This window comes from Aquarana catesbeiana, linkage group LG02, assembly GCF_042186555.1.
Source record: "Aquarana catesbeiana isolate 2022-GZ linkage group LG02, ASM4218655v1, whole genome shotgun sequence".
In the NCBI taxonomy this organism is placed as follows: Eukaryota; Metazoa; Chordata; class Amphibia; order Anura; family Ranidae; genus Aquarana; species Aquarana catesbeiana.
Window position 1 is genome coordinate 762,471,288 of NC_133325.1, and position 19,217 is coordinate 762,490,504.

At 41.4% G+C, this 19,217-nt stretch overlaps 1 protein-coding gene across 4 annotated transcripts in view; it reads left to right on the top strand.

The window, feature by feature from the left end:
- Positions 1-19,217, top strand: part of DSCAM (DS cell adhesion molecule) — a 726,986-nt gene that overhangs the window by 117,969 nt on the left and 589,800 nt on the right. For all 4 annotated transcript variants that reach the window (XM_073617225.1, XM_073617227.1, XM_073617226.1 and 1 more), the window contains exons 2-3: positions 13,024-13,341; positions 16,257-16,394. In XM_073617225.1, coding sequence (XP_073473326.1) covers positions 13,024-13,341; positions 16,257-16,394 — 456 coding nt within the window. The remainder of the gene's footprint in view (positions 1-13,023; positions 13,342-16,256; positions 16,395-19,217) is intronic.

Genomic DNA, 19,217 nt, shown 5'->3' on the forward strand with positions numbered 1-19,217 from the left:
AAAAGCCCTGGGACCAGCCTAAAATTTACTAAACAAAATTCTGAGTTTCAAAGTCAGAGGGGGAACCTCACGGCAAAAAACAAACAAACAAACTGTGTGATATCCTCCGCCGCCGCCGCCCCCGCCCCCCCACCAATGCTTCGGGTCTGGTTTGGATTTGGGGGGGGACCCCACGCCTTTATTTTTTTATTGGGGTGGGGCTCCCCTAAAATCCATACCAGACCCGAAGAGCCTGGTATGGATTAGGGGAGGGGGCCCCATGATATTTTTTTAATCAATTTTTAATTGTCGGCAATTCTTTGGTTTATATTCAGCTGTCCGCAGGGAACTCCGCTGACAGCTCATCGGTTGTTAACCACTTCCCGACCGCCGCACGACTATATACGTCCTAAGTTTGAACGGGGATATCGTTGTTATGGCAGCAGCTAGCTGCCATAACCCCGGTATCCCCGTTTTCGTGCGGCAGCCGGCTTTCAGATAAAAGTGGTCCCTGCGGCGGATTCGCCGCGAGATCACTTTTATCGGTGGCGGGAGAGGGGCCCCCCCTCCCGCCGCGATCCGGTGCCCTCCGACGCTTACCGGAGCCGTCGGTAGCGGCGGAGGCGATCGCGTCCTTCTGCCTGGTGTGTCTGGAGACGAGTGAGGCCAAGATGGCGCTCACTCGTCTCCATGATACTGCTGGGCGGAAGCGACGTCAAAACGTCACTTCCGTCCACGCCTCTTAAAGGCATATTTTTTCAAATGTCATTTTTCTAAATGACTTTTTTTTTTTTTTTTTTTTATTGCATTTTAGTGTAAATATGAGATCTGAGGTCTTTTTGACCCCAGATCTCATATTTAAGAGGTCCTGCCATGCTTTTATATTTTATATATAAAATGTTTTTTTAAACGGCAAACCTATCCCCTGAGGAAGACCATGAACATGAAGGTTGAAACGCGTCGGGTATTTTTATGAGACAGATTTTCTAATATGTGATGCTGTAAATAATCTTGTGTTTGCCTTTTCTGTATTTGGAATGGTACCATATCTCCTACCAGAGCTTATATTTTAACTGCTATGTGCTCATGCAATGCCATGATTTTTCTTTTCACCTACTAATTCCTTGATATTATTACTTTGCTGCCCCACCCACCGGGGGAACCTTTCCAGTTTTTTATTTTATTTTATATATATATATATATATATATATATATATATATATATATATATATATATATATATATATATATATATATATATATATATATAATGTGTGTGTGTGTGTGTATATAAAATGTGTATGTGTATATATATATGATTTTTTAAAAATCTGCATTTATCCTCATCCCTTTATCATAGCACCTTGTGAAGGGCAAGCGAATTAAGGACGGGGATGTTGCTGGCTTTTAGGATGGCTGCACCGGCTCTTATTTTGCCAGAGGGAGCTTGCATTGTCAAAATAATTTAGTGTCGATTTTTTTGACAACTGACCCCGTATATAACTATAATCTCAGCTCTACAAATATTATTGAGCTTGAACATGACTGTGGCACTTTGGTACTCAGCTTTCACTAGGAGGACAATATTAGTGCCGGCATTTTAAGAATTTTTATAAGAAAAAAATGTCAATTGTTTATGATATAAAATGCAAACTAAATCTCATCAACCCAAGGTTTTCTAAAATAGTTTTCCTAAATAATGCAGTACAAATACATTGATTTGTTGTCTTTGAGTATGTTCTGTTTAAAAAATAATCTTAATCATTTCAGAAAAAAATATACAACACCAATTACAAAAAAAAAAGTTGGGACGCTGTGTAAAATCTACATAAAAACAGAATGCAATGATTTGCAAATCTCATAAACCTAAATTTTACTCACAGCAGAAAATAGAAAACGTATCAAATGTTTAACCACTTGCCGACCCGCCGCCGTCATTTTACTGCGGCTGGTCGGCACGATCCCGCGAACTGTCGTAGCTATACGTCGGCTCACGGGATTGGGATAGCAGGCGCGCTCTGCACAGTGGGGGTGCCGATGGTCGTGGCCGACGGTCAAGGGCACGAGAGACAGAACAGGGACGAGTTGTGTGTAAACACACACTTCCCTGTTCTGTTCTGAGAGACGTGACAGATCGTGAGTTCCTATTAGCCAGGAACCACGATCCGTCACTTCCTATAGTAAGTCCCCTCCCCCTTCAGTTAGAATCACCTCCCAGGAACACATTTAACCCCTTGATCGCCCCCTAGTGTTAACCCCTTCCCTGCCAGTGACATTTTTACAGTAATCAGTGCATTTTTTATAGCACTGATCGCTGTATAAATGCCAATGGTCCCAACAGTGTGTCCGATGTGTCCGTCATAATGTCGCAGTGCCAATAAAAATCGCAGATCGCCACAATTACTAGTAAAAAAAAAATAATAAAAATGCTATAAATCTATCCGCTATTTTGTAGACGCTATAACTTTTGCTCAAACCAATCAATATACGCTTATTGCGATTTTTTTTTTTTTTTACCAAACATATGTAGAAGAATACATATCGGCCTAAACTGAGGAAAAATTAGCTTTTTTTTAAAAAAACAAAAATGGGGATATTTATTATAGCAAAAAGTACAAAAAATTGTTTTGTTTTTTTTTTTTTTAAATTGTCGCTCTTTTTTTGTTTTAAGGCACAAAAAATAAAAACCGCAGAGATGATCAAATACCACCAAAAAAAAGCTCTATTTGTGGGGAAAAAAGGACGTCAATTTTGTTTGGGTACAAAGTTGCACGACTGCACAATTGTCAGTTAAAGCGACGCAGTGCCGAATCGCAAAAAATGGCCTGGTCATTCAGCAGCCAAATCTTCCGGGGCTGAAGTGGTTAAACAAAAAAAAATAAGGTCATTTTGAAATGGATGGCAGCAACAAGTTTTTACACAGCTTTCCATGTTTTTGGGAAATAATAACAAATGGGCACCACTCCAAGCCTGCGGTGTCAGGTGCTGGCAGAAATAGGTGATCGCTACGATTGTGCCCAATGTGGGTGAGACATGTCAGAGGTGTGTGACCGATGGGTTGGGATTTGTGCTGAAGTCAGTTTTTCATTCGCTTTATACTGGAGTTAAATACAGTGTGTGGCAGTACCTGTGTGCTTTGTCAGTTTTGTTGGAATTGGGGTTTTAATTATAAGCAACTAATGGTATACAGCAAAGGATTTTAGTTGAGCTGCAAGTATACACTATATTACCAAACGTATTAAGACACCTGCCTTTACACACACATGAACTTTAATGGCATCCCAGTCTTAGTCTGTAGGGTTCAATATTGAGTTGGCCCACCCTTTGCAGCTATAACAGCTTCAACTCTTCTGGGAAGGTTGTCCACAAGGTTTAGGAGTGTGTCTATGGGAATGTTTGACCATTCTTCCAGAAGCGCATTTGTGAGGTCAGACACTGATGTGGACGAAAAGGCCGTGGCTCGCAGTCTCCGCTCTAATTCATTCCAAAGGTGTTCTATCGGGTTGAGGTCAGGGCTCTGTGCAGGCCAGTCAAGTTCCTCCACCCCAAACTCGCTCATCCATGTCTTTATGGACCTTGCTTTGTGCACTGGTCCAAATCATTTGGTGGAGGGGGGATTATGGTGTGGGGTTGTTTTTCAGGGGTTGGGCTTGGCCCCTTAGTTCCAGTGAAGGGAACTCTTAAGGCGTCAGCATAACAAGACATTTTGGACAATTTCATGCTCCAAACTTTGTGGGAACAGTTTGGGGATGGCCCCTTCCTGTTCCAACATGACTGCGCACCAGTGCACAAAGCAAGGTCCATAAAGACATGGATGAGCAAGTTTGGGGTGGAGGAACTTGACTGGCCTGCACAGAGTCCTGACCTCAACCCGATAGGCCGCTTTTGCGATGAATTAGAGCGGAGACTGTGAGCCAGGACTTTTCGTCCAACATCAGTGCCTAATCTCACAAATGTGCTTCTGGAAGAATGGTTAAACATTCCCATAGACACACTCCTAAACCTTGTAGACTGACTTCCCAGAAGAGTTGAAGCTTAATTGATACTAAGGGGCCAAAAGTGTGCTAAAAAATACCCCCCACACCATTGCACTACCCGCCTGAAGCGTTGATACAAGGCAGGATGGATCCATGCTTTCATGTTTACTCCAAATTCTGACCCAACCATCTGAATGTTGCAGCTGAAATTGAGACTCCTCAGACCAGGCAAATGCCATAAATCTATCCCCTATTTTGTAGACGCTATAACTTTTGCGCAAACCAATCACTATACGCTTATTGCGATTTATTTATTTATTTTTTTACCAAAAATATGTAGAAGAATACATATCGGCCTAAACTGAGGAAAAAATTAGTTTGTTTTTTTTAATACATTTTTGGGGGATATTTATTATAGCAAAAAATTAAAAAATATTGCTTTTTTTCAAAATCGACGCTCTTTTTTTGTTTATAGCGCAAAAAATAAAAACTGCAGAGGTGATCAAATACCACCAAAAGAAAGCTCTATTTGTGGGCAAAAAAGGACATCGATTTTGTTTGGGTACAACGTCGCACGACCGCGCAATTGTCAGGTAAAGCGACGCAGTGCCAAATCTCAAAAAATGGCCTGGTCATTCAGCAGCCAAATGTTCCAGGGCTGAAGTGGTTAAAGTCTCTATAGAGCAGTGATGGTGAACCTTGGCATCCCAGATGTTTTGAAACTACATTTCCCATGAGGCTCAACTACACTGCAGAGTGCATGAGCATCATGGGAAATGTAGTTCCAAAACATCTGGGGTGCCAAGGTTCGCCATCACTGCTATAGAGAAAATATTGTATTCATGTAATGTACCCAATAACAACTTATAGTACATAAACATCAGGTCACCATTATAATTTGTCTCCTAAAAGCTCATCTTCTTTTAGCTGTGTGTTTGTGAAAAATTTTGGTAAAACCCTCTGTACATGTAATGCGCAGTAGTGACGGTCATTGCCATCTAGCGGTGGATTGTGCACCCTACTTGGTTCAATGTTATCTCACTAGAGCGCACACGGGAAACCTGCGAAGGGAACCCCAAAGTTTCTACTGCCTTATTCCGGCATTGGTTAACCTACCAGCATCTCTTTGAATTTCGGGAGGGAATTGGAATTCCTGGAAGAAACCCACTTGAACACATACAAACTCCATGCAGCCACCTTTCAATGGCTGATTTTGTTTTTTTTTTTTTTTTGGTTTTTTTTTTTTTGCACACTCCTGCAATTCTGCACTCTGATACAGACATGCTACAAGGGCATAAAAGCAAAAAATGATAGAAGGTATTCCCTGTAGATGCTTACATTGCGCTATAAGTTATGGCAGAAATCTCCGATGTATTTCTCCCAGTGCTAAAAGCTGCCTTGGCTGAACCCTCTTCCATTAGAATCCTGTGTTCACTCACTTGGACTCATCCTCCGTCAATGAATCACATATCAAGATCATGTTAAGTGCAGTGAGGAGGCTCTGTTTTAAACGTGACCTGAAATTCCGTCATGCGTGGCGGTTCTTGTGACGTTCAGACATTGACCTTGCTAGTTGTGGTGGAAGAACCCTATTTATAGCGGATGGTTTAGCTATTGGCCACATTTTTTTTAATGTCATCTTAAAGGGCAACTATAATGTATTTTCATGGAGTTTTCATTTTGAGTTATTACTTTAACATTTACCTGAAAGTAATTTTAGATGAGACTTTACATTTTTACTTGTTTAAGACACACACACACTGTACATATACACTATATTACCAAAAGTATTGGGACGCCTGCCTTTTACACACACATAAACTTTAATGGCAATCCAGTCTTCGTCTGTAGGGTTCAGTATTGAGTTGGCCCACCCTTTGCAGCTATAACAGCTTCAACTCTTCTGGGAAGGCTGTCCACAAGGTTTAGGAGGGTGTCTATGGGAATTTTTGACCATTACTGATGTAATGAGTCCCACTGATGTTGGACAAGTAGGCCTGGCTCGCCGTCTCCGCTCTAATTCATCCCAAAGGTGTTCTTTCGAGTTGATGTCAGGACTCTGTGCATGCCAATCAAATTCTTCCACTCCAAACTCGCTCATCCATGTATTTTTGGACCTTGCTTTGTGCACTGGTCCCAATCATTTGGTGGAGGGGGGATTATGGTGTGGGGTTGTCTTTCAGGGGTTGGGTTTTGGCCTCTTTGTTTCATTGAAGGGAACTCTTAAGATGTCAGCATACCAAGACATTTTGTACATTTTCATGCTCCCAACTTTGTGGGAACAGTTTGGGGATGGCCCCTTCCTGTTCCAACATGACTGCGCACCAGTGCACAAAGCAAGGTCCATAAAGCCTTCTCTCCAACATCATTGCCTGACCTCATAAATGCTCTTCTGGAAGAATGGTCAAACATTCCCATAGACACACTCCTAAACCTTGTGGACAGCCTTCCCAGAAGAGTTGAAGCTGTTATAGGTGCAAAGGGTGGGCCAACTCAATATTGAACCCTACGGACTAAGACTGGGATGTCATTACAGTTCATACGCATCTAAAGGCCAGGGGCCTCAATTCTTTTGGTAATATAATGTGTGTGTGTGTGTTTGCTATTTCTGATTGAAGAGCAACTACAGGTGAAAAACCCTGCAACTATGGTAAAATCAGTATAAATCATAAAGTCCATTCTGTTTACCCGATGAACCCAGGGTGTTTGCCTAAACACCTTTCCTCCTGACAGCAGCATTTTGGCAGAGAAATGCTTGACGTGTGTAAACATGTCCAGGCGCATTTAGGCCTGTCAAGTGATTGGGCGTTCATTATTTTAACTGGCCAGAATAATAATTTAATCTGGCCAATGAAACTAATTAGTGCTCAAGCTCCGGACAGAAGGACATAAAGGACAGAAGCACTGAGCAGGTAGACTATGCTGTCTGTGGTCAACTAAAGAAGTAGGCTATGTGGTCTGTGGTCAACTGAGTGGGTAGACTATGCACTTTATCAACTGAACAGGTAGGCCATGTTCTCTGTAGTCAACTGAGCCAGTAGGCTATGGACTTTATCTATTGAGCAGGTAGGCTATGTGGTCTATGGTCAACTGAGCAGGTAGACTACGACCTTTGTTATCAACTGAGCAGGTAGGCCATGTTCTCTGTAGTCAACCGAGCTGGAAGGCTAAGCTCTTTAGCAACTGAGCAGGTAGGCTATGCGGTCTGTGGTCAACTGAGTATGTAGACTATGCTCTCTGCTCAACTGAGCAGGTTGGCTATGTTCTCTGTTCAACTGAGCAGGTAGACTACAGTATGCTTTCTGTGGTCAACTGAGCAGGTAGGCTATGTTCTCTGTAGTCAACTGAACAGGTAGGCTATGATTTCTGTAGTCTTTTTAAAAGAATTTTGACTGGAAATCCACCTTCAGTGACATTTGCCCACATCAACGCCCTACTTTGTGCTAAGCCCCAACCCCTATCAATTATCTGTCAAATTCCAGTGCCTCCACTGTCCATTAACGATATGGTGTTTGTCAACTTAATATGAATTGGGGTGGAGCCAAGACAATGGGTAGGGGCGGGGCTTTATCTTGACTTGGGCAGAAGCAAGGTCCCCATGTACAGCCTGGGTGTAGAATTCAAGTAGGTTAACATAAAGACAAAGGGATCCATTTGAAGATCGACACAGGTACTTGCATACTCCACAAGTCACAGGTTTTCAGGGCAGTTGTCCGCTTAGAAACTTTAAAATTTTAAGTCCGGTCAGGTTCATGTTAAAGTGGACCTAAAAAATTTGATAATGACATTGGTTAAAAAAGACCTCAAAATCAAGTTTTTTTAAATAATAGAAAACCTCTATCAACCGAACCCTATATCTCTTTTTTCTTTAGAAGGTATCTATCCAAAACGTATTTATCAGGTTCATGTTGCAACTTTGGCAATGTGATCATCGAGATGGGAAATGATGGACACACGAGCATCAATGCCCCCACCTACTTCATCCACAGCTAAACAATGTTTTGGCTGGAGTTCCGCTTTAAGAGGAGATTAGCAGTTTCCCCCTTTTTATATAGTGCATGACAACCGGTATCCGAATGCCGCGATTCTGGTATAATTGACATCGTTGCTGCTAATTGCAGTTGCTGCTTTATGGCCTGGTGATTGGAAATAATCATTTTACACTTTAATTGGTGAGCATGTTTCTTTTTCAGACCATCTGAGAAGGAAAACAAGACTCAACTCGTTAGGTGATAATGAGTGGGAGTGTTTATAACGCTGGCTGTACAAAGATTAGTCAGCGCAGGCGACGCTTGTGTTGTGTATCAGGCTATTTATGCTGAAAAAGGTGTCAAGTAGATGTTTATAATTGCTTTCTTTTAGTGATTGCTTTGAGATCATATGGGGACCTCTCTTTTTTTTTTTTTTTTTTTTCTCTCTTTTTATTGTTTGAATTCTTGGTTCTGTTGGTGCATTGTCACCTATGAAAAAAAAAAAGGCAAACCGCATCAAAACACAATGTCGCTTCATTTACAACTTCATGGCACATTAGTAGATGAGAGACACTAGTATTTAGTGAGATCCTGCCAATTATGAGTCATTACTGAATTTATAGTTTAGATAGCAAACAGATCTCATGTGTAAAAGCATGCTTGCTAAGAACTGACTGGCAATTTAAAGAGACATTTCACTTTAGGTGCACTTACTATAAGTGTTCTGCAACATCCCTGAAAAGCCCCATACTTACCTGTCTAGGCCCCCCTTGTTGCAAGGCCTGCTCAGTAATGCAAAGCTTCTTCTTGAAAATCCTCAATGTAAGGTTCTGTGCTTGTCCAGGTGGATTTTGGACTTTCTGTTGGAATGAACAGAGTTTGGGGCTCAGAAAGTCAGGACTAAATAGTAAGGACTTTCAGGAAGAAGCTGAACTCATGTACCAGTGCTGCACAGGGAACAAGTAGGGTTATTTGGCTTGCCAGAGATGCTGGGGAAGGTATTGGGATGCACTAGTGACTATAGGTTAGTGCACTAAATGAACACTTATGCAGCGTACACAAGAGCGGACTTTTCGACCGGACTGGTCCGGCGGACAATCTGATCGTGTGTGGGCTTCATCGAACCTTCAGCGGACTTTTTCAGTCGAAAATCTGACGGACTTTAGATTTGAAACATGCTTCAAATCTTTCCGACGGACTCGAGTCCGGTCGAAAAGTCCACTCGTCTGTATGCTAGTCCAAAGGACGAAAACATACGCTAGGTCAGCTATTGGCTACTGGCTATCAACTTCCTTATTTTAGTCTGGTTGTCCATCATCACGTACGAATCTGTCGGACTTTGGTGTGATCGTGTGTAGGCAAGTCCGTTCGTTCAAAAGTCCGTCGGAAAGTCCAGTTTGGACCAGTTCGGTCGAAATGTCCGCCCGTGTGTACGTGGCCTTATCCTTTAAGTTTTTAATAATTTGAGTGTAACTAGTGAATCTCTCTTGCACCACAATACTAGCACATAAAGTGTTTAAGAGTCTTCTATATTGCTTTACTGCTTCTTCTGTTACGGGTAGGCCCAGGCCCGGGTAGGCCCAGAATATTCTGTAAGGATTGCATCTTCTAGTCAACATGGAAACAAACCCCAGCAAGAGCTTGAGCCTATGGCCAAACCAACATCTAGCCTAGATTATCAATTTCTTTCACATGTTGCAAATCCTTACCGCTTGGAGGTTGATGTGGTCCCCCATGTGGTTCAGTGGGCAAGCATCTAAGGGTGGAATTATTGAATCCTAAGGCCTCATGCACACAGGGCATTAAAAAAAATAATGAGCTGCAAAGCCAGTACCGACCCCAGGAAAAAGTGGGTATAAATATGCGATTTTAGTAGCTTCTTGCATTGGCACTAATGCGCGTTTAGCAAAGTTTCTTTGCCTTTTCTATTTTCCACTCCTAAATACAATTTACTACAGAGCACAAGTCGCATGACATGTCAAAATCAATGGTTCGCTATCACATGGTGTTTTTACACGGACCATCATACATCTATGCAGACCTATATGAACACAATTTTTGTCTGTAAGTACAAAGGGTGGATCATACTTACCCTAACTTATGGTCCCAGCAGTAGCGTGGAAAGTCTGCACTGTTGCTACATCTATCTTAGGCTGGATGGTCGTTACAAGCACATATATCTTTTGAAACACGCCACTTTATTACACACTGTTTTGTTATACATGATGACTTTCTATTTTAGCACCCTATCCTTTCTCCCTGAAGAAGGAAAAATACATGTAAATCTGAAACACGTTGGAATTGCTATGTGAACACCTTCAAGGACTGGCCTTCTACAGGCCAATCTTGGTGCTCCAGCATATTCAAGGCTCAGGGTGCCCTCTCTGTAACATTTGTAAATATGTCATCATATTTGTATGTTGTTCATGTCTATTGACCGTATGGTCATGTTTTTATATTTTGTACTAATAAAACTTTGATATTTTTATATACATACTTCTCTTATACTCAGTGTCTAGTCTGCCTTCCAAAAAGTCCCAAGGGGCATACCTGGTTTTTTAGTTCGCTATGAGAGCCGTTCTAACTGATCCACCTTTCGGCCCATAGATTTGATTGGAAGTCAAATCCAAGTTGGATCATCGTGATCCGACTTGTGGCATGGGACTTGTGCTCTGAGTATCTTGAAAGGGAATCCCATGCCAAAATTGAAAAAATAAAAATAAAATTGAACGGTCCCCCCCACCCTGCAGATTCTTACCAGACCCTTTGAGTCTGGTATGGATCTTGAAAGTGAACCCCATGCCAAAATGAAAAAAGAAAAAAACAGTATGGGGTTCCCCCCAAGACCATACCAGACCCTCCGGTCAGGTATGGATTTTGAGGGGAACCCCACGCCAAAAAAAAAAAAAAAAAGAAAAAAGTGTCCCCTGCACCAAAACCCGTACCAGACCCTTATCTGAGCATGCAGCCCAGCAGGTCAGGAAAGAGGGAGGATGATCGAGCGCCCCCCGTCCTGGACCATACCAGGCCACATGCTCTCAACATGTGGAGGTTGGTTCTTTGGGGCACCATGTCCCCGCGTTTAGCCGCGTCAGATGATTTTACAGCTGTAACGCCGGTCTTCAGAACGTGCTGGCCCTGGGTATTTTTTTGCAGCTTGAAAACACCTCTGCCACTTACAGCTCCTAAAAGCCTATGCATGCATGGACACGTAGAATAACATGGAGAGGTGTTATTAAGCTGCAAAAAATAAAAAGTATGACGCTGGTAAATGCAGCTGTAAAAACGCCCTGTGTGTATGAGGCCTAAGGGTTGATTTACTATAACCAGAGAGTGCAAAATCTGGTGCAGCTGTACATGGTAGCCAATCGGCTTCTAGTTTCAGCTTGTTCAATTGAGCTTTGACAAAAAACCTCGAAGATGATTGGTTTCTAAGCAGGACTGCACCAGTTATTCCACTGCCCAGTTTTGCTAAATCAACTCTATAGGGTGGAAGAAGTTTTTATAGAAATCTTCTTTTTTTTTTTTTTTTATTTGTGTATTTTAATAAAGTGTATAGAAACATTCAAGAGGGACTGCAGTCTGCTCACAAAATTTGTAATAAAAACATCTATGCCATTCTGAAGCTTTCCTCCAACCACTTTGCATATTATTTAATATATACTGTGATTCTGTACTTGCCAAATATGCTGCAGAAATCTCCCTCCGCTGAGTCTGGCTGCATCCATTTTGACTGTGGGCAGCTGAAGCTGCTGCCTGTTCACTTCCTGGATTTACACAGACACACAGAGGCACACCTCCAGGTCTGCAGGTCTCATTGGCCCTCTTATGACTCACCCCCTCCCTTCCTGGCAAACTCTCGTGAGAGAGAGAGCTGTGCATGATGTCATAAGCCTAGGCTTTTTTACCAGACAAGAAACAGGAAGTGGGCTGTATAAGGCATTTCCTGGCAGAAAAAAAATGTTTTACTATCCAAAGTTAAAACAACAAGGGCAGAGGATTTAATAGATGGAAAGATGAAAAAAGTTCCGCTTTCAGATGGTATGGTCCACTCAGGAGTGCACCAGCCTGCTTAAAACAAAAAAGAAATGGACACTTGGTGCCAAAACAGAACATCTAACTTTTACAACTTGTGTGGTTGCATGGCTCATACTAAATGAGGATAATGTACAATATAGCAATTCAGGTCAACAGATCCTACTCCCAGCCAACTATAGAGCATTCATGGAAGTAGGGTCACTACCCAACTGCAGTTCCCAACCACCTTTTCAATCCTGCTTTTTTTCACAGTGCCAATCAAGGGTGTAGCCCTCCACAGACAGAGAAAACAAGCTGCAAATGGATACTCACATGCCGATAAAAAACATCAAGGAGAACTGATCTACTCCAGCTTGTATGCAGTATAACTTGTCCTAAGACCAAATGGTTGATTCCAAATGGTTAATATAGACGTAGAGGTTCCCCAGTTGTGGGACTTTTTATAGGCACTTCAAACACATAACAGATAAATTTGATACAAAAAAATGATATTTATTATGAATCATCAGTAAAAGACAGAAAACATGAAATATACAGTACTTGATTTGAACAACTGAAAATACACCAACTGAAATAGCAAGATGATACAATCTGGTATCCTCCACCCAACGTGTTTCAGAGACTATGTGGCTCCTTCATCAGGGTATATAAGATAGTCGTTCATTGGTGTATCAAAAAACATTCCATGTTTGGTTTAATACTAAATTTAAGCTTATGGCAGGGTCCCTACACACATAACACTGTATAAATGCTACTTGTGCTGGTACAATGCACTGCAAAGACTGTATTGGCCTTCGGGCAGGAATTTGATTGTATTATTGTGGAACCTAGATAATTTCAGGGCACAGTAGGAAAAAGTAAAAATGTCAAAGGTGATGTTTGAAAACTTGCTTTATTTTCCTGGATATATTAGAGCTACTGTGTGTGTGTGTATGTGTGTGTGTGTATATGTATGTGTGTATATGTGTATATATATTATACACAAATTATGTAATATAGTATATTTGATAGATATACATTTTTAACAAGTCTTTTTTTTTTTCTTTCTTTTTTTCCAGTTTCTAGTGAAGATCTACATGCCAGCCTATATTTTATCAATGCATCTCTGCAAGAGGTAGTATTTGCTAGCACCACGGGGGCTCTGGTACCCTGCCCTGCAGAAGGAGTCCCTCGTGTGACGCTCAGATGGTACCTAGCAACGGGCGAGGAGATCTACGATGTCCCTGGGATCCGCCACGTCCACCCCAATGGCACTCTCCAAATTTTCCCCTTCCCTCCTTCAAGCTTTAATAACTTAATCCATGATAATACTTACTATTGCACAGCCGAAAACCCTTCAGGGAAAATCAGGAGTCAGGATGTCCACATTAAGGCCGGTGAGTAAATTAACTTGCATGTACTGTTGTTTATACGTAAACTTTTTTGAAATTACCTTTCCTTGCCTAAAATGTGCCCAATGTAACAATGGTGCTGACTGCTGAAGTGCAGGCAGCTTGTAGATAGATACAATAGATAGATAGATAGATAGATAGATAGATAGATAGATAGATAGATAGATAGATAGATAGATAGATAGATAGATAGATAGATAGATCCAAGTTTTCTTTTTGAAGGACCTTGGATCCTAAGCCCAAGCTTTATGGGGCCTCTACTTATTTTCAAGTTGTGATTGACCTCTTCCTGGAGGTAAGCCCCAGCTATTCAACTCTCCAATGCCAGAGCTTCTATTTTCCACAATATATAACTACTTAGTGCACAAAACCCAATATATCAAAAACTCAGAGGTAATTAATATATAATCATAACTCATAATAAAAGACTTCATACACAATATACATCAAAATATCAAGTGACGTGTTCATCATAGAACACATGGTTGAAACTTCTGCATAATATAAAGTAAGCTTCAAAAACATACAGTATATTCAAATCCACTTGTGAAATTTTAAAAATAAGTGAAAATCCACATGCAATAGTCCCAAACCACCTTGAATTCAAGTGTGTCAGTTCCCTTACCAAGTGGTAATGATCTTCAAATTATAAGAAGTCGACAGCATGGAAACCATCCGATCAAGAGCCACCAGACGGAATTCAGGCTCCAAAATCTTAAGGGTCCATCACTGGTTATCCAAAGACCTCTCCTCAGAATATGGATAGATGGACCATAGAGTAGTATTGCCTAAAACCACATCATTTATTAAAAGAAAATATACTCATAAATCTAAAAGCATCTCATGGGCAAAAAAAGACATCACACCAGAGAACATCAGCAGGTGTGTAACATCATAAGCAACTGGCCTCACCCTACGCATATTTTGTCTGTACAATGGACGTCTTATTTTATGTCCTGAAGACATCCGTTGTACAGACGGAACAGATGTAGGAAGTCTTTCATTATGAGTTATAATGATGTATGGTTTACCACTAAGTTATTGATTGTTTTTTTGCACTTTCTAAGTAGTTACAGTAATAGAGTTTTCTGGTGTCCAGAATACATAAGTGCTGCATCACCCTTTTGCACGAAGCGCACATTTTTTGGGGGTTTAGTTTCCACTATATATGGCAGCCGTAAGAAAGTTTGCTTTGAAAAAAAAGTATGGTATCACTGATATTTTGAGATGATGAATGGACAATTTAACATTCTGCTAAACTACTCTCACAGCATAATCTAAGGATATTTGTATTGTCATTCCAAAATCATGTTCTACTCAAAAGGAACAAAATAAGGTACTCAGGTCCTGGTGAACAAACAAGGTACTCAGGCCTATGATTACAAACCGTTCATAGACACAGAAGTAGATAGGCCTTAAATAGGAGACTTGCAACATGCATCAACACTTCAACAACTGAAGAAGCCAATTCAGCATCTGCTTCATCTATCCCTTATATATTTTGGTAGTCTACTTAAATTTATCCACAAACCAAACTTTTTTATTGTTCTTACTGGGGAGAGTTACCCTCCTTATACAGTATGTCCTGGTGGCAGTGATGGGAAATATGATTTTTTTTTCAGTTGCCAGTGGAGCAAGTGTAAATGACACCCCCATTTGAACGATATTTTCTCTCACTTCCTGTTGGCTCCTGTTGACATGGACTTCTAGCATGTCTGCACATTTCAGGCCGCTTGCAGGAAACAACACTGGGTGTGGAGACAAGACCAGTCACCTTTCACAAAAAGAATAAGCAGCAGTGATCAGTCCTTTTTACAGGAAACTCTGACACACCCAAAGAGCCAAAATTAGGGTTCCTACAGAGGCTGCTTAGATTTCCTTGAGGAATAAGCAATTTCTGCCTCCTAGTAATCAATGACACTAATGATCTTTTTAGCTATCTGGGAAATTCTTCCCACTGTACACATATGTAAGAGGAGTATTCTTCTCACTGGCTATCAGTGTAACGGGAGTATTTTTTTTTTTGGCTACCAATGTAAGGGGAGTATTCTTCCCACTGATCACCAATTTAAGGAGAGTATTCTTCCCACTGACTGCCAATGTAAGGGCAGCATTCTTCCCACTGACTGCCAATGTAAGGGGAGTATTCTTCCCACTAACCACCAATGTAAGGGGAGTATTCTTCCCACTGACTGCCAATGTAAGGGGAGTATTCTTTCCACTAACCACCAATGTAAGGGGAGTATTCTTCCCACTGATCACCAATGTAAAGGTAGTATTCTTCCCACTGACCACCAACATAAGGGGAATATTCTTCCTCCTGACTAACAACGTAAGGGGAGTATTCTTCCCACTGGGTAACAATGTAAGAGGAGTATGCCTCCTATTGGCTACCAACGTAAGGGGAGCATTCTTTCCACTGGCTACCAATGTAAGGGGAGCATTCTTCCCACTGACCACCAATGTAAAGAGAATTCTCTCCACTAGCCAACACACTGATGTGATGTGAGGTGTAGGTATAGTAATTATTGCCATGTGTTCCTGAAGATATGTATCTCTGTAAGGTATTCTGATGGTTCCTCCATGCTAAAATGATTGAGAAAGGCTGTCCTAGTGGCTGCAAGGTTAAATCCATTACCACCTCCATTTTCTTCATTAGAGTGGTTAATGGATTTGGACTTGAAGAAGATGAACTTTCTGTTTTACCAAATCCCTCCCTCCCCCTTCCCGTTCTGTCTTCCAATCCAGTAGCCAGGAAGTATGAGAAGTAATTTTTCAAAGGGGGACACAGGCTGCTATATACATTTAAAAATAGTGTTTCTTTTGGTTTATTCATGTTCTGTCTTTTTAAATATTCTGTAGCCAACATTGCTGAGTATCGCTTGTGTATTTCATTATAGTGTTACGGGAAGCCTATACGGTCCGAGTGGAAGATCAGAAAGCCATGAGAGGCAATGCAGCAGTCTTCAAGTGCATTATCTCCTCCCCAGTGGAGGCGTATGTCTCCTGGGAGAAGGACACAGTCTCACTTGTCTCAGGTAAGTGGTCATATTTAGGTCTCAGTGTCATACATGACATGGATATTGCCTTCTCCAAGACCCCCTAGGACTGTCAAATGTACAAGTGTTGGGTTATTCCTTTTGGCATCTAGCTACCACTGCGAAGGAATTGGCATCTTTGATTAAAGTCTTCATCCGCCTTCTAATTAAGTTTTGTCTCTTAGGGTTACTAAACTTCCTGATTGTATCTGTGTGCTGCCGTATTTGTGCTGAGCTGAGCTGTTTAATTGTATTTTAAGAGAGGAAAGAAAAAAAGGGACTTAGCACTGTTACCTAATGATTGAGATTGGATACAAGTGGACGTGTCACCTGTACGTAATGGAAGCCAATGCTTTGTCTTCACTAGACATATCAGATTCAGTCCTTGGTTTTGGTGACATCACCATTGTATTGTATTGTATTGTATTGTCATAGTGGTGCTTCTCTGATCATATTGTTTCTAATGAATTCCTAGCCAGTGGTCTTGTGATTTTTGGTTCAAGTCACACAATGGCTGCCTCTTCTTTGTTCCCTGGGTGGAAATTGAGGAGCACCCAGTACAAACCTTCATGGCACTTACAAGTCAAATCCAAATGTTTATAGAATAAAGGTATCAGACAAAGCCAACACATTTCAGGGGATATGCTGTCTTCTGTGTTCTGTCAAAGACAGGACCTACTATTGCCATAAAACAAATTTGACTTGCCAACATGCACAACATGAAGAACTTTGCCCTGTGAAGGTTAACCATATCCTGGATCATGGTTTGGCTCTGGAAAGAAAAGCTAAACGGAGTACTAGACAGCTCTTGCCAGGTCAAGCTGACTATATTCCACAGTCCTGTTGCACCCTAGGAGTACTACCAACCCACATGCGAAAATCGAATGTTTGGAAAGTAGCCATTAAGACACTACCGGTAAAACCGACACCAATAGGAGACACCATTATTGCACTGTATACATGTGCAGTATACATGTTCAGCTTATGTTGGAATTTGGACAGCTTCCAGCGGCAAACTCGCAGGATTTCAAAATGCATATGGGTACATGCAGGACCCTGGTGAGGTCTGATTTTAGAAATGGAACCTTGTTTTCCTATGCAGGTTCAGACATATTCTATTATGCAAATATCTATGTGCATCAGGCAGAAGCTTGTAATAAACCATCCTTCGTAGCTCTCTAATCTAATCAAAGAATCAGTCCACCTAAATGTAGTATATTAATTATTTTGAGCCTCATGCACATGGCCATATAGAATTCGAGCAGGATCTTGCTGGGTGAAAAGTGATCCATGATCTCAATTCATACAGACCTACAGTATGTCTGAACTGAATGTGTTGTATGGACAGTCATTCTACATCTGCATCTTTGCTGCTGCCTACACATTTACGTCTCCCCTTGAATGAGTTATTAGATAATACAGGCCATATACAATTCACACAGGATCTTATTGGCAGCAAGACCCTGCATAAAAAGCAATCCTTCTTTTTTGTTCATATGGGCATACATGTGCTTGTGTCCATACAGATTGAAATGTGTTCTGTGTACAGACATTCCAAATCTTCACCATTGCTGCTGCCTACACATGTTTACATCTCCTCCTGATGAGGCAGTGTTATTGTTAAAGAATGACCCCAGCCTTCTGTTAATCGGCATAAATTACTCATTCAGGAGAGATGTAAACACCAGCAATGTGTAGGCAGCGGCAGCAGTGCAGAATAAGAGAATATTCAGAATTACTGAAAGCCCTTCTTAAGGTTAACTGTTCATTTTTGTCTAGGGGAGAGGAGAAAGGAGATTCACATACCTAATCCTCCCAGCACAAGACCGGTCCGGCACTCCAGCAGTCTTGAGTTGTGGACTGTTCCTGAAGTCAAGCCCAGAGCAGGCTCCATAGGCCAGGAATGGTCCAACTCTGGATTGTGGGGGAGTGTCATTTTCCAGTGGAACGAAGGATCGGGTGAGTATAAGCTTTCTCCTCACACCTAGACAAAATAAGCAGTTGATTCCTGCAGTGCAGGTACAGCCCCACTACATGGGAAAACGTATTTTTTGCCCAGAGAAAGCTGAGTTCATTCTGCCCCTGTACAACCATCACTGCCTACACATTGTTTACCTAGACAGTGGTGGTGGCGCATATGGCCATGTCCATTTACACTGCATACATGTAAACATTTGCAGAAATATTTACATGTGTAGAGCATAAAATAAGGTCAAAATTGGTCCATGGTCGCAAATATTTCCTCTTTTGGTTTACACAGCTAAACACTACAGACCTAAACAGAGCTGTGTGAATGGGTCATCACATACAATACTTTATTACTATATTAAGTATACATAACTGATTTGAGTGCAGTGTATTGTACACTTGTGTGCATGAGCCCTTAGCGTCTTGAATACCCAAACAGTGAGATCCCCCTGACCTAATACCGAACGCTGTTCCCATCCAGCTGGGGGATTTGGGTATCCTGCCCATCTGTTAGTGTTCCAGCTTTCTTCTCTTACATTCCATATAATATAAAATAAATAAAACTCCAACAGGAAGAATGGGAGGCGCTCATTATGAGCACAGCGGGGGTGCAGACACGAGAACTCACCAACAGAATCCATAGGAGCTAATAGACTATCAGGTGGGTTAATTTCTGGGTGGACTTGACCCTTCAAACTGATTTATTCATGTATCTACATATTTATTTTGATTGGGGAACGTTACATCACCCTTGCTTTTTGTGTGCCATTGTATTATAAAAACCTGTTTGCACATATCACGTCTCATAAGCAGCAAAACAAAGCAGCATTAGACGGTGTGAGGCGATCTTTTGTG